We start from the raw sequence: 16,196 nt of genomic DNA, 5'->3' as shown, positions 1-16,196 counted from the left end.
TCGAGATTTCAAAGTATGTTTTATCACATTTATATACAAAATATTTTAATTTATAATTTAAATGCATCGTGCAAGTCTGTTAAATCGGACACGAAAGAATCAAATCACTATTAAAATACAAATCGGTCACATTAAATATGAGCTATTCAATATAATAAATATGCATTATATTGCAGAAAAAAAGTTTTATAACAATCTCTCTCAACTATAAATTACTTATCTATTGTTTAAAATTATTAAAAAAATATCGTAACATTGGAATCATACAAAAATTAAATTGCATGTTTCACGCGTTGTATCTTTACGATCGAAAAACGTGCGTAGGTTTGATACATGTTATAAAAGCTCCACAAGCAGTCATGGTAATACTTACCATCTTCTGCTTGCCACAGTAAGCTAGCTTATTTTATATTCATGAATGAAACTAAATTCACGTTTGTGTTTACGGTTGAACACTATCGTTATATTTCGATCCAGACGAGAATACACGATAACAATGTGACCTTTCGAGATATTGTGACCTATCACGTAAAAATCGCGAGTTGCTCTATGTGACATGCTTCAATTTGAAATAGCCGCCTCATTTATCTTCTTGACAGGTTAATAAAATTTGTATGGCCAATAATGTTTAATCAACATATGACGATAAACTCAAATCAGTAAGTAAAATTTTCGTACAAAATGAGATAAAATTTTTCAAAACTAAACTTTAAAATCAGTGTAGAAATTTACGAATCATAAGAATAAAATATTTAATGGTAAAATTAAAAGTTATGTAAATCAAGAATGTTCAATAACTTATTAATTTAACATTATAATAAACGAAACTGTTAAATATTAGTACACATTATATTATATAATACTAATATTTTGTAAAATTATAAAAGGTCTAAAGTCTCTATTGTAACGTAACAATGTCTTGTAACAAGCAATATTTTGAAGGGAAAACACAATAGTATGATAACAAAGATTTTATATAACAAAGATACAAAGATTTTATATAACAAGATACAAAGTGCTTTTATCGATATTTATTGGAAATTGCAAGTGTGCTTGTATATTTATGTTAGGACTATTCATAACCCACCTTGTCTAGTAGTAAAATAAGTACTCTTTTCATTCTAACCGTTTTCTTATATCTACAGCCGCGTGCGCGCGACAGACCATGGTACCTCCGCCCACTTCTACAGCCATGAATCATCTGTTAGTGGGTAAAAATGCACTCGTAAGTGCAAAGAATCGACCATTAAGTTTGCCGTCTGCCACTGCCACATCGAAATTACGGCCGGCAGCTCTTCACAGCCCCAAAAGTCGCAGAGACAGACAAGGTGTCACGCTTCACTGGAAAGACGCAAAAAGGCCAAAACAACGAGTTGGTGATGCTGGTGGTAAGTACATTTAATAATAAAAAAAAATAATTCAATACTAGAAAGACAGACACACAAGAAAAAAAGAAAAAAGTCTTTAGAAATATATACATTAAATAATATTTAAAATATTAAAAGTTTTTTAAAAGAAATGATGTAAAGAATGTTATTTCTTGAATATGTACAAAAGCCATGTAAAATATATTTAAATATGTAATATACGATGATACATACATAAATAACAATAAATTTATAAATAACGATTAAAATGTAATTTTTCACAAGAAATGTAAAATATAAATTAAAAATTTATCTTTTATATAATAAAGTAGAAAAATTATATAAATAAAAAAATAAAAAATGTATAAATTATAAATTCAATACACACACACACACACACACACACACACATAATCAAAAGCGAATACTTTTAATAATTTAAACTTGTGATTTTTTACGTAGATATTATTTTTATCTCAATAATTCTTATCTTTTAAAATTTATAAAAATAAAAACAAAATTGTATGTTACAAAATGAATACTTTACGTTGGACGTATGATATCGTATTGATCTGCTCATGGCAAACGTACCAACAAAGAATAAGATGGAACTTCCATCTGATGGTAAGATCGTATGTTGGTAACACTTATCAATTGCTGATCCTCCAATGCTCTAGAATAGATGTAAAGAGAACCACCTGTTTCACCAGCAAGTACGAGTATTGACGCAGGTGTGGCAGATAGGGTCAACATTCGGCCCTGCACGTTCTCTTGCCAAGTCGTCTTTCTATCGTGCGCGCCAATAATTTCTCTCGGATTCAAGATTAATAGATAAATGATAATAGACGTAATATTTTTAGAATTATATCAATCTATCGATTAACGATTATCATCAGTGATACCAATTGTTATCTTTGTCACCTGAGATTAATTGCAGTTTTAGAGCTGTGTAATTAATTTATTGACATTTTCTATTTTATGTTACAGACGCCGATGCCTTTGGTTCAGCATTTTTACAGTCGCCTCCAGAAACGTCTTCTACAACGTCACCTAGTCGGGGTACCGCTGACAGTGATAGTGACAGCACGTCGACAGAGCTGTGCGACGAGCCGGATCGTTTGAGTGACGTCGATAGCGAGGAACTTACGTCAGCGTCCGACTCTTACGTCATGGCGACGGACGATGAAAAGCATGCTTATGAAGGTTCGTCGACCTCGGCGAGTACACCTGCGCGCTCGTATATTAAGAGCGAGCCGACGTTGATGGTCGAGGGACCGCAGAAGGATACACTTTTCGGAACCGAGAGCGACGATAAGTCTCCGTCCCTGTCTGAAACCTCAATCGCCAAGATCACCGATCAAATACGAAGACTCTCGGCAGAAGATGACAATAATACGACAGTCCCTCAAATATCGAGCGCACGCGAAAACAACGAGCTGTCGATGGGCGATTATCAGGTCGAGAGATTGCAGACGAAGGAAACGGAATCGAAGTTGCAGGATTATACGTCGAGTGAAGACGCGCCAATATCGTCGATGATTGTGAACAGCTACGATTATTTAAGCCTTAAGTCTAATCTCGCTGAGAAGACGGATGATATCCTGGTACAGAGAACGAATCGACTGAAAGATATAGACGAGAAAAAAGAAACTATTCGGGCTAGCAGTAAAGATACTACAGGCCTTAAGACGGATATAATGGAAGCCACTACGAGTATACTACGGGATAGTTCCAGAGAAAAAACGAGTATCTCTTTAGATAAGGATTATGATAAATTTATCACGCTTTTAGACACGGATGACAAGCCCTTTGAATCCTCCTTAAAATTTTCCAGTAATGTTTATTTGGATTCAAAAAGCGATAATGATTCGAATGACACGGATCTTGCAAATAGCACAGCTTTGGATGTCGCAACAGAATCACGATCTTTTTATTCTAAGAGATACGTTGTAGGCCACCTTCCAATTTCTCCGGTAACAATGGATGACAAATTAACGAAATTGTCACATGAAATATATAATGTCGAGATAAACCCGGAAAAACTGACGAGTCCCGAAAAAACTTTAAAGAGAGACACTTTTAGTGATAAGCAGTCAATGGTACAAACAAAATCGTATTCCCATTTGAGAAAAAGCCCGAAATCTCCGGAAAGCATAAAATCATTCAGCTCTGGAGAGACAATGGGTCCCGATTCGAAGCATTCTAGTTTGACAGTGAGTCCAAGGACTCCAGTCAGATCGGACTCTCGTGATTTCACGATAGACAAATCGGCTTGCTCGTCCATTAGCTCGGATTCTAAAACTCTTGTTCTCCATTCTGTGAGTTCGGATATCGCGCTCGACGATTCGAGACCAATTACAAAAAAAACTTACGAGAAATCGTGCCCGTCGACCCCGATTAGCACGGATTCTTTAAGAATCAAGTCTGATACGAGCCCAAAATTGGTGATTAGCAGTTCTAGCGATTCGTGCAGCCCGTGCAAAGCCAAGTCTTCCGAGAGATCATTCAGTTCCGATCTGCAGTCGCCAATAAGTGCCAACTCCATAAAATATACCTCAAACTACGGAAAACGAGATCAAGACAACGTGTCAGATTCACCGATTGATCTGAGCACCTCACCATTTTATCCTATCGCCAATCCTAATCAGAAGACACCCTCGCCATACAGTATAGGCAAACGAAGATGCAGTATAGACAGCACCGAAACCTCACCCGATCCGAAATCGATCAGCTCTAAGGACTCGACTAAGTTCTCGGGGTATCAGACGAAACTAGATCCTTCAGCAAAGTCAATCGAGAGTAAGGAAAACGAGGAAATTCCCGAGAGAAGCGATTTATATGTTAGACCGCAATTCGCATTGAATGCAGAACTGAAAGCTAGTTACACACAGAAGAGCAAAGCTGATTTGAGCTCTTACGAATCGATCGGTGGTGAGTCTTATCGGAAGAGCGAAGATTTCGCTGATGACAATGTGGACGATCCGCTCTCTGAAAAGGATGTAGTGCCTCAATTGCCGCATGAGAAGCTCGACAAGCACTATCTGAATTACAATTACAGACGTAGAGACCGTTCAAGATTGACTGAGAGGAGCTCTAGCAGTCTGGAGAAAAGATATACGGATTTAAAGTCCTCGGTTTCGACAGATGAATTCAATACGTCCGTAGTGAAAAAGAGATGCAGCGATATTCTCGAGGATATGAAGCACTTGGAAGCAAAGGTTCTTAGTGATGGATCGCCGGAAACTAATATGATGACGAAAAAGTCAAGCGATATCTGGGAGGATATGAAAAATTTAGAAGCAAGGCGACAGGATACCTTCAGCAATTCCGCGAGCGGCTTCTCGAAGCGGCGATTAGAAATCCCAGACATAAATATAACAAATGAAAGTAGAACATCTTACGTAGTGTATCCTAAAATCAACATTGATGAAAACAGTGACAGTATATTGAAAAGCATAGCTTGTAATAAAAATGATAGCGATATAGATGACGGTAGAGAATCGAAAGTAGGTGTATGGACAAAAGTAAAACCGCGGAAGAAAGGTGACAATGGACGCAGAAGTAGCGACAGAGCGCTAAAAATTATTCAAGAAAACTCTGCCATATTACACAAGATTCTAGCTTGTCAAGCGAAGAAACGTCTGCCGGATCTGGAGGAAATATCTAAGGAAATTACCATCAGTCCGATTAATGAGGAAATTTCTAAGATATTCAGTCCAATTCTCGAAAAAATGGGTTTGAACGAGCATGAAATTAACGAGGAGTTGGCACGAATCAATTTCAAGGACTTTGATAATATGACTGCTACAAGCGTGTCGGAATTTGACGCAAAAATTAATGAAGAATTAACAAAATTATCTCTCATCGACGATACGGAACAAATTGATCATTTAGACGTAGATGAGATTATAGCAAACGACTATCTGGACACTCGAGAGGCATTTATAGATCATAAGATAAACGAGGAACTCTCTAAATTACTGGCGAACTATGAGGAGGAATCGCCTGCGAGTATGATTAATTTGGAAAAAGGCTCACCAGGTCAGAATATAAGCGAGACAGAGGGTCTCGATCTTACTAGCATTTCGACGAACGTATTTTCCTATAAATCCTCCAATGATTCCATCGAGATCAGGAACGATTTGGAAACCACGCACGAAGTCGTAATTCAGCCTGAAAAGTTTCCGTTTGCGACGTTGAAATACGAGCAGAGCATGTCGCCCAAGAGCGACATAGACATTTACAGGGAACTACAGAAGCTCGACAAAATCTCATATGTGCAAGTGCTACCAGACACACGAATAGAAATACCGCCGAAACGATTGTCTCCAATTACGTACAATTCCGATACTTCCACTTATCCGGAAGTACCGACCGCAACAAGATACGTGCCGAAAACGAGCCAGTTTGATACTTCATCGATAAAGAGTGAACCTTACAAAACCTTTGAACCTTACAAAACCTACGACATCCAGGATAGACTGTCGCCACGGGCCAGTCCTTACGCTACTTATGATAAATCAAGCGATTTCACATTCGAGTACACAGATCTGAAATCGAGGGTCACTATCGATCCTTATGACTTGCATTTGAAAAGCCCATTATTATCGAAGGAATCCTTGGAATTTCGCGTGAGATATGATGAAGAGTTGCCAAGGCCAATCAGCGACGAATGTGCGGCTAGTCAGGATAGCAAATCGATGGTCTCCATAAACACAGGAAGTTCTTATTACAGCAAGGGTAACAACGAAGCAGTTACGCCGACGACATATATCAGCAATGAAGAAAAATGCTTGAACATGGGGGATTATTGCAGCGACACGGATATTTTACATCATAAGTACAGTACTTTGTCATCGAAAGATTATTCTCATGTCAGAAGTACAGATTATGACAAGCCCTTAAGCATGTTATCGCACGTGATGGTAGAATCTGAAACGGATCTCGGTTCGTATTTACCGACAAGGCATCGCGACTATAATGTACTATCACCCAATCGTCAATACAAAGACGAATACTTCTCTTCTAGTCCAAATCATTACACTCCGAAACACTCCCCAAATTTCATGGAAGAAACGAGAAGGCCTGTCATCTCACATCCAGAATCTCCGAGCAAAATAAATGTCGACAAGTACGGAGATCTGACCAACAACGGATCGAACTGTTACAAGAAATCAACCTTAAGCCTCGACAACATTGAAAACTCGAACAAAGACGATGAAAATGTTGACGACACCACTCCGAGTCCGAAGACACATTTCAGCCCTTTTCCCGTTAGAAATAATACCAGAAAACCCAAAGAACTAACGCTAAAGTTGGGTCTCTATACGTCGAAGAACTCTGACTTTGGTCAAAAATCATAGTGCTCAGTAAATTGTCGAAGCGACGACGCTTTTGACCTACACGGAAGTTCGCACGTGAGCTGGTTTGCTATTACAAAAGGAGATGTTCGCTAGTCAATTGTTTCGACAGATTCTTATACTTTATATGCAAAACGAAGCGTACTCGGTGCGTTTCAAAGAGAAGTCCTGTATTATCGATTTCCGAATTTAACAAAGTGGGCCTAAATTGTCGCCTAAATATTCTTAAATTGTTATGCTAGACACTATTAGACAAATTATACGACGTAAGATTAATTAATAATAAACGTGGATATAACTTTAAGATAATAATTAGCTAAAATAAAGTCGTGTAAGTTTTTCAATGATCGGTGAGATAATTATAAACTACAAATAAATTCCTTTCTTTAAATGGCATGTAAATTTGTTTTAATGGAGATACGATGCAGAAATAATATAAAAATGAATATACAGGCCGTGTTATATTGTAATCGTGATAAGCGCAAAATAATATCTCCATAAACGCAATTAAATTTGGGAATATTGCTGAAATAATACGTCGTGCGTTATTGACGCGATTACGAAATAGCAAATCCGGGCAAAGCAGATTAATGATAAATCCAATCCCCATATTCAGCCGCACGTTTCTCGCTTCCTGTCCTTTATTCCATCATTAAAAGATAATGTGCACTTCACAGTTATTCGAATACTCGCATTTATACAGGTTCGCCGTTTAAACAAAATAATGTTGGAGGAACACCTAAAACGCTTGCATATTGCAATCGCTGAAATTACAATAAAATGCCTTGATTCCCTCCAATTATGAACTATGCCAAAATTTCCTATGAAACAACTTCCAAACTGATCGCTTATATTCAATTTAAACTAGTATCTAGCTAAAAGAATTGTATGAAATATTCTTCTCGTATCTTTAATTATGCCATGCTACTGGTTGTTCTTATTATGAGGCAATATATTTGAGACAAATGATTACCTGTAGTACGACAAAATTCTTTTCTGAATTCAAAATTTATATCGTATTCAGAAAATGATACACAAGATACGATATCAATTTGTAAATTGTTTAAATGAAATTTAATTTGTTCATATGTATTTCAGAAATTTAATCGTATGAATCCATATAACTCTAAGCGAATTATGCATTACAAATTAATTATAATTGAAGCAAAGATTGTATATAATTTCAATTATTGACTGTATGTTACAAATAACTTCAACATCTTGCAAAATCTTTTTATATAAAATAAAAGTAGTATTTTTAGATGTTTCTAATAAAAAAATATTCATACAGTGTTGAAAATCAGTTTGCTTGGATAGGCTGCAACTTAAGCGTGAATAGATAAGAACCTGTTACAATTTAAATCCTTGCTCACAAATGGCTTGAATTCGATGTATAAACGAAGTGACGTTAAGAGACTCAATTGGGACAGTTTTCTGTTTTATTGCAACGATTCGGATGTTATCAAGGTATTTAACTGTACCCAATTTATAGCCTATTTAACTATAAGGATACTTGATATAATAGAGTTCATACTTCATTCCTTATCATTGCACAAGTTTTGCATTAACGCACCAGGAATTCACGCATCTTGTGATTAGCCTATTAGAATATTTTCCCAATCATCTGTGATAGTATAGAAAACGATAATATAATCTTGTATAAAAGTTTGTGATTTAATTAATAATTTGTAGACAGATTCTTCCGATAGTTCCAATTTTGACTCTATTTTTAAGATTTAACGAAAATTTAGTTTGTTTATCTCATATTGCATTAGAAAATAATTTAACGTTAAAATTTTAATTAAAGTTATTACTAATAACAATTTATATATACGTATTATTTATTTTCTTTTCGTATTATCTAAGAAATCACATGTATGATTTTTAAATTTACACTTTATTTATAATTTTCTCAGAAATATCATCTTACAAGAACACCTACACTTTTTAATCAATAGTCTCTTTTACATTCATTTTATTCAATCACATTTGTCAATTGCGATATAAGAAGAAAATATAAGAAACTATTGATAAAACAATTTCCAACGTGTACTATAAAATTTATTGCAATTCTTTTTCACATTACGCAATTTTTCTGACAGTATTTTATTCGATTTATTATCATGAATATATAGAAAGAATAACTTTTCAATATTCGTTATACTACACCTGAGAGTATATGAAAGATATATTAATTTTATTTCGATTACTATATCGTACGGTTGGATCAAGAAATCCGAAAGTAGTTTCAGATGCCTGTGAAATATAGAAAGTATTCGGAAAGGTGCTGGAAAGGACAATGGCACGTTTAAATACAAAGATAGCTTAAATAAGGGAATAATGTTAAATGATATTAACAAGTAAATTAGTGAATAAAACCTCATCGTTAACACACATTTGTTACGAGTTATCAGCATCATGTTCCGCACTTTCCATTCTGCATGAAAATTAGGTTCACTTTGTTAAACATTTACCTGCGAATAAAACTGCTCGACAATATGTACATTTAATTCACTTCATCAAGTTATTTAAGCTTCTCAAACTTCTGGTATCGATACTTTTCGATATTTACTGAAATATATGTTGCAATATATATTATACGAGCGAATAAACTTTTTCTACTGTTTACGGATAAAGATATGGAGATTGATCGGAATTTGCGGTAGATGAATACGCACAGCCTCGATCAAGGTATTGCGTAGCACATCAATGAAACGCAAATCCTATGTAATGTCTCATGTCGTTTAGAAAAGAGAAGGCATATATTTCAGGATTAAGGGCGCGTGTGAAATTGTTACGTAATATTTTGAGAAAATTATTGTATATACGTGACAATGCGAGTCATGCCAGATATAAGACTGTATATTTGAAATGCATAAAACGATATAAGTCGTTATGGATAAAGAAACTGAATAAATATAATAAGAAAGTGAATAAAATGAGATGTGTCTGTTATTATTCAATAAAGATCTCTGAGTTTCAAATTAGCTAATTTTTATAAAACGCAAAAAAGCTTTAAAATATTTAACAAATTAATATTCATCCAATATTAAATAAATATCTGTATTTATATCAACGATATTTTAATGCTTTATTGTCGTTCATATTTTAACGTTCACAATTACTTCTGTTAATTTACTGCTTCACGTTTATAAAAAAAAAAACCCAATATCTTGGTTAACAAACATTTTCATTTCATGGATAATTTCGCAATAATAACCTTTTATATCTGTTTTTTTAGATCATATAATTTTATGCGCTTTTATTTCAAACGTACTTAAAAATCTTTATTTTTTGCTTATAATAGCCCGAAGCACAATCGCGTACCAAAACGCGATAATGATAAATTTTACATTCATGGAAAAAAAATAGTTACTCGCACTCTCGTGCAAGAGGGATGACGGACCGATTACCGTTCGCAAAACTGCTCGTTCTCTTCGCGACGGTTACATACTCATGCTCGAGTGGACATTTCATTTCGTTAACATGATTACACGCACTCGTGCGTCGAGGATTGCGGATTCGTTTTAATTGGGATTACATTTCAATTAAAACCTCGTCCCCATTAGAGAGAGAGAAAGCCGCGTCGAATTTCAGAGGGGGAAGAGGAAAGAGCGGGACGAAAGGGTAAAGAGAGGGAGAGGGGGAGGGGGGCGAATAATTGATACGGGCAACGCGCGTTATCTGAACGCGAGAGCCGCCGCGGATAAAATATGCATGTTTGCCAATCAGGAGGTGTCCGGGGTTACATGTCCGCCGGCTCCCTCGACAAACACGCGATTACGAAGGCTCCGGCAGGCTAAACGGGCAAGCAAACAACGAAACCTTTGACCCAGACCCATCCAAATAATCGGCGAATTGGAAAGTACTCCGGTCCGCGATCCCGTCGGGCGATTGAACCGAACGATGCTCGCCGGTGCGGAACACGGGACTTCCACTAGCAGCGGGTACGGCGAGAGTAGTTGTCGCATAAATTAGTGCGTGAATTATGCAACACGGTCGTTTTATTAAAGGTTGATAAGCGTACTTTGTAGCCGCTCCCGGACCGCGAAACGCCCCGAGCGCTCCCGTGGGACGTTTTACATTTTATTAGTACGGGAGAAGTTCGACGTTATGCACTATCATGTTTTACATGCGCTACTCATGCGGACCCTCGATATTTTTCCTACCTCTTTTCTGTATTTCATTTCCAATTTTGCTGATTTTTCTCAGTTTTCTCGGCAATTTTTCCGAGCATTTCAGTGCATCTGTTATTGCCAGCGCAACACGCGTTAGCCAATTTGTCCATTCGACGATATTATCTAACTGCACGATTTATCCACTTGACAAACTGACAATTCGACAATTTAACTATAGTCAGATTCATGACGAGATTGACGAGATCCTATCGGAACTTTTATCGGACCGTTTTTAACATCATGCTGTATTGTGCTGCAATAATTCACAATATGTAGGTTAAAAATATCTGATAATGTTTTTTAGCATTTATATTATATAAAAGCAATTACACAATAAATATCGATTTCCTATCAGAACGTTACAGAAGTTAATATTTTTCGAACAATGGATATAATTTCACGTATATTTATTAAACGGACCTCAATCATTTAAAAGAATTAAATTTCATGTGTTCAAAATCATTTTTGCAGCGAAATGAACAGGGTTCATATGTCAGGAACTACAATAAAAATCCGTTTATATATTCACAAAAAATTAATATATAGATTTCTCGTGGGCCACCGCGCCGGCTCGTGGGGTTCGCAATATCGCCTTCACATAACTCGGCACCGTCATATTTCGCCAGGTTGCCATACAATGACCGGCGATTCCCGAAATTAATGTGCAACGTATCATTAGATTTCGAGACTCGCTTCCGTCGAGTCAGACGAGGCCAAACCGCGTCGAATGGTAGGTAACTCTCGCAAGATGCATCCGCCGAATGATGCATCTATTCGTAACTTGAGCGCGCATATAGATACGTACATACGTACGGTAATATGTACCTAACCCGTTATGGAAATGAGCTCGAAATGCGCGCGCGCGTCCCTGCGACATCCTCTGCATCGGTAATATGCACCCCGTAAACCTTCCCTTGGTCCCCCGGCTTCCGACACGCTTCTTGTCGCCATATTATGGTGGTCGAACAGTGCATCTTCGGTGCCGCTAAATCCGAACCCAAGAATCCTATCGTGGAATCGGAATGGGACGCGAGACGTTTCTTGTCGTGCGGCTCTGTGACCGAGGATAACGAGGATTTCAGATCGCACCGTCGCTCCTGATTTAAGAACCGGGTTACTGACTCTGTTTTCCTTCTCGTGGCGTGCGCGCGATGTAACGTTAAAGTTCCGCAGGATTTCGAACTCGAGACATTAATCTGCCATTCCTTTTCAAGAGCCACGAGTGTCATCCTCGGTAACTCGAAATTTTATGGATTACATAACTGCTTGGAAACGAGTATAGATACCCCTCGCGTTTGACATTGGAAATATTAAACACAATTGTGACTAGCAATTAATTTTTTTCTTATTTTCGATTCTTTAATTCCGTGTCAGTTCTTGTGTAAAAGCATCAATTTTATCAGAGAAACACTAGTATTAAAATGTAAAATAAAAGCGAATTGATAAAGTTTAAATAGAACATTTTTTTTCCAAGAAAAACTAGGTCGCGAAACTTGTCTACAAATAAAATCCTGTTATTATGTCGTTTTTGGATTTCTCATCCGTCCGTTATTTTTCCGCCGATGTGTAAGAAACTGGCAAACTTCCCACTTGTGATTCTTCAGCATTTCGTTGAATTCCGGCATTGCACGAAAATGTATATTCATTGTATTGGAGGTTGTATTAATATACATTAGAATGCAGACACATTAATCTCCGTTCTTTGCGCTATAAATTATGGCACCATACTCGGTAACACGTTGTTTCACTATGCTGTTATTTCTTGGAAGATAATTACGTGATTACGATAATTGTATTATTATTATTATCATTTAAACCATTAATTTTATATTAGATGAAATAAAGAAAAAAGTACGTCCCTTTTTACTTTTTATAAAAACAATAAAATAAATAACTTTCTTATTTATAATATAATTATTCTAGATTTTTTACGTAATTTCCGTATGCCACATGTGACAAATAAGGCTTTATTTTTTTTTATTTGATCGGCTAATATATCTACACATGAAAATGAAGAGGACAACAAAGAACTTTCTAAGAAAATTTTGGTTCAAAAGACAAAAAACAGAGTCTACATTTTAATGCAGTGGTACGCAACGAAAGGAATACTGATTTAAAGATAATGGAAAAGTGCAGATGCACATCCGTATATGAGACATGCATCCGGTCAAGTTTGCTGAACTAGTTTTCAAAAATTCTACGAGATGCAAGAGCATCCAAGCTAATATATCGACTCTACTACTTTACGATATGAAATATAAATCATACCTGGAACTGATTCTTTTAGTTATGAAAAATGTAGGAGGGTACTTTGCATTCTTAAAATACGACGTTCGTTGATATACAAAAAGTTCTCATATAAAATCATAATGAAGGAATATCTAATGTCTCCTGTAAACTTATAATTTCCTATGAATAAAACACTTATTTAAACTTGAAGCAGTTCTTTTAGTATAAGTTTACAAAAAATGTATAACAAATTTTATAAAAATAATTATGTTAATAATAATGCTATAATTTGTGTAATAAATTAATTTTTTCTAACAACGTATTTCTATTGCACAAAAATCTAAAAAGATGTAAATATATTCCATTGCAAATGCCGTCGTTTTCATATATAACGTTACAAATTTCAACGTGCAAATGCATTTCAAATGTATTTTAATTAAATTTTTTGTTTTAATCCTTTTCTCTTTGTGTATATAATATACTCATAATTTACAACAATATAACAGAATTGAATATAAAAAATTTATTTGATACAGTTCTGAAAAAATAGTTTTAAAAGCTTTTGATAAAAAAAATAGGAAACATTTTTTAATTCAGCAAACTTGTTTTGCTACTCTTCTCAGTTTCATTCTAATAATATACAATATACTATGAAATTCTATGTTCCAATACTCACAGTATTCCTCGTACAGTTCAAAAGTTCTTAATAACTATGTACATATACTACAAGCCACATACAAAAGCAAATTTGAGAAAACCTGTTGAACTAGACAAAGAAATGGCTAGTCATTTAGTAGAGTTCGCCGATTACTAGAAACTAAATAATATAAAACTATTATTGCTTGTTTTGTTTTGTTTCACTTTCAAAATTTAAAAAAAATTAAATTTTTGAAAACATTTTATTAATATTTTTATTACCGTAAAATATAACACAGCAAATAACGTACATGTATCATAAGCAGCAGTACAACAGTTTTCTAAAAAATGTTGATATATTTTAAAATAAAAAATGTTTGATTGTAATTTAAACAATAAAACGCATTATTATAATATTAGCGTTATTAGAATTTCTGATTGATTCCTATCGCTAATGACAAGCCATTATGTAATAGATGACATAGATGTCTCGACTTCGGCGATTTTAGATGAAAATTATCTAACATACTTTGGGAAAGCAAAGCAAAGCATGGATACTAATAATATAATTAGAGAAATGTTTAACACATTCTAAACGCGCGTTGCGATAGTAACACTCACGATCGCTCTGTATATTCATCAGTGCGCATGTACTTATGACAAATTGTAAATACCAGTTTACGAATTTCGTGAAAACCACAGCGGATGTTGATACAAGTCAGGAACGATGCGGAAACGTGGCCGACCTGATGCCCGCCGGCAATCAATTGATATCAACAAGGTGCATATGCAAGTTATGTGCACGTTATACATATAGCCCGCCGACTGGAATTATGCAATCGAATAACATAGTCGTCCAACTATTATGTAACAGCGGAGCGACTAACTTCTGCACAATGGCAGAGTGACAATGCCAGAGACCGTTTCTGTTCCCGCCCGTGTCCCAGCGCAACAACAGTCAAGTGACAAGTATTCTCTCGAATTCTGTTACGATACTAATTGTACCGCGAACGAAAGCGCCCGTAACCGCTAATTGTTCCCTTCCATACTAATTCTTAAATATTTTTTTTATTTCTGATATACGTAATGGTTACGTACAGCAGAACAAGCAGCTGCGCAACTATTGTAAGATTCTTTATTACAACTTGTTCTTGCTCGTAATCTCTACTGGATGTAAATGTATAAACTGATCGTATTAAAGTATTTTATAACAGTTGTGTGCAAGCTGCTTTTTCTATAATATAAAGAAAATACATGGAGTTCCAGTGGCACTTTCCGGAATTCTGAAGTTTCTTATAAAAATAACGAAGAATTCTGCATTCTTTTATCTAAAAAAACAGAAATAAAAAAATGTGCTAACTTCGCGAATCTTGTAGCACGACACCTCCTCTAAACTTTATTTTGAAATTGCAATTATTGATAGAACTCTGAGCCAAGAGGCGAGCCTTGGCGAACTACGCGCCGGGACCTCGCCTTAAGATAGGCAACACGCCGCGTGTTGTTTGAGCCGGCCTCCCCACTCTCCTCGGTTGCTTGGTCATTCAACTTGCCTGCACGTGCACCTCGTCGGTCGCGCGCGCCTCGAACAAGTTGAATGACCGAGGAGAGTGGGGAGGCCGGCCCAGACAGCGCGTAACGTGCCGCCACTTTACGGGACTGCGCGGTCAACAACCCGAGTGGGGCATTTAACAGAGACGGCGTGCAGGTAATGCGGAGTCTCTCTCGCTGCGCGAGACGACCGCAACTTTTAGAGAAATCTTACATCACACCGCGTTACAAATTCTCGTACCTCATTAGCATGGTTAGAGGTATATAAAACATTGAATATAAAAAAAAAGAAATAAAATAATGTAAAATGAAAGGACAAAAAAAGTTTTTAAATGCAGAGAAAAGATAAAAGTAAAGAGAAGAAAAAAAAGAAGAAAAAGAGTTTAAAATAAAAAAAATCAATATTTCAATAATAATAATTATTAATATAACATTTACAAAAAATAAAGGTTAGAATCATAAAGAAGATTAAAAAATCTTACATTGAAACATTGTAATATTATATGGAAGTTACAAAAAATTTCTGCAATGTTACTACAAACTTGCGGTAACGTTGAAATGTCCAAAATTTTAAACCTGAAAATCTTTATGACGCTTCGGACTATTTGGGATCGTCTACTGGTTTACTGGTGAAAGAAACGAAACGGGACGCCAGTAATTTTCACTTCTGCCAAATGCATTATTTTTACTAGTAATAATTAAACTCATTTTCAAACAGACTAATTGTTTCAATCTTTGACTATTATATACATTGTAAAACTATTAAATAAAATTTCATTATAACACTTGGTTATTTAGTGATAAGCAATTTTTAAACTAAAATTTCAGTGTTTTCTCTCCTTATTTTACATACAAGATCTAAATTATAAAATAATATA

The 16,196-nt window shown here is 35.6% G+C and overlaps 1 protein-coding gene across 3 annotated transcripts in view; it reads left to right on the top strand.

The window, feature by feature from the left end:
• LOC105193729 (serine-rich adhesin for platelets) overlaps positions 1 to 9,669 on the top strand; it is a 29,389-nt gene extending 19,720 nt beyond the window's left edge. For all 3 annotated transcript variants that reach the window (XM_039446162.1, XM_026135414.2, XM_039446163.1), the window contains 2 exons: positions 1,146 to 1,388; positions 2,355 to 9,669. In XM_039446162.1, the coding sequence (XP_039302096.1) occupies positions 1,146 to 1,388; positions 2,355 to 6,730 (4,619 nt within the window). In that variant the 3' untranslated portion in view covers positions 6,731 to 9,669. The remainder of the gene's footprint in view (positions 1 to 1,145; positions 1,389 to 2,354) is intronic.
• Positions 9,670 to 16,196: the final 6,527 nt, after the last annotated feature.

Source organism: Solenopsis invicta, chromosome 2, assembly GCF_016802725.1.
Source record: "Solenopsis invicta isolate M01_SB chromosome 2, UNIL_Sinv_3.0, whole genome shotgun sequence".
NCBI lineage: Eukaryota > Metazoa > Arthropoda > Insecta > Hymenoptera > Formicidae > Solenopsis > Solenopsis invicta.
Note: the sequence above shows the minus strand (reverse complement) of the source record. Positions and strands in the feature narration are given on the sequence as shown.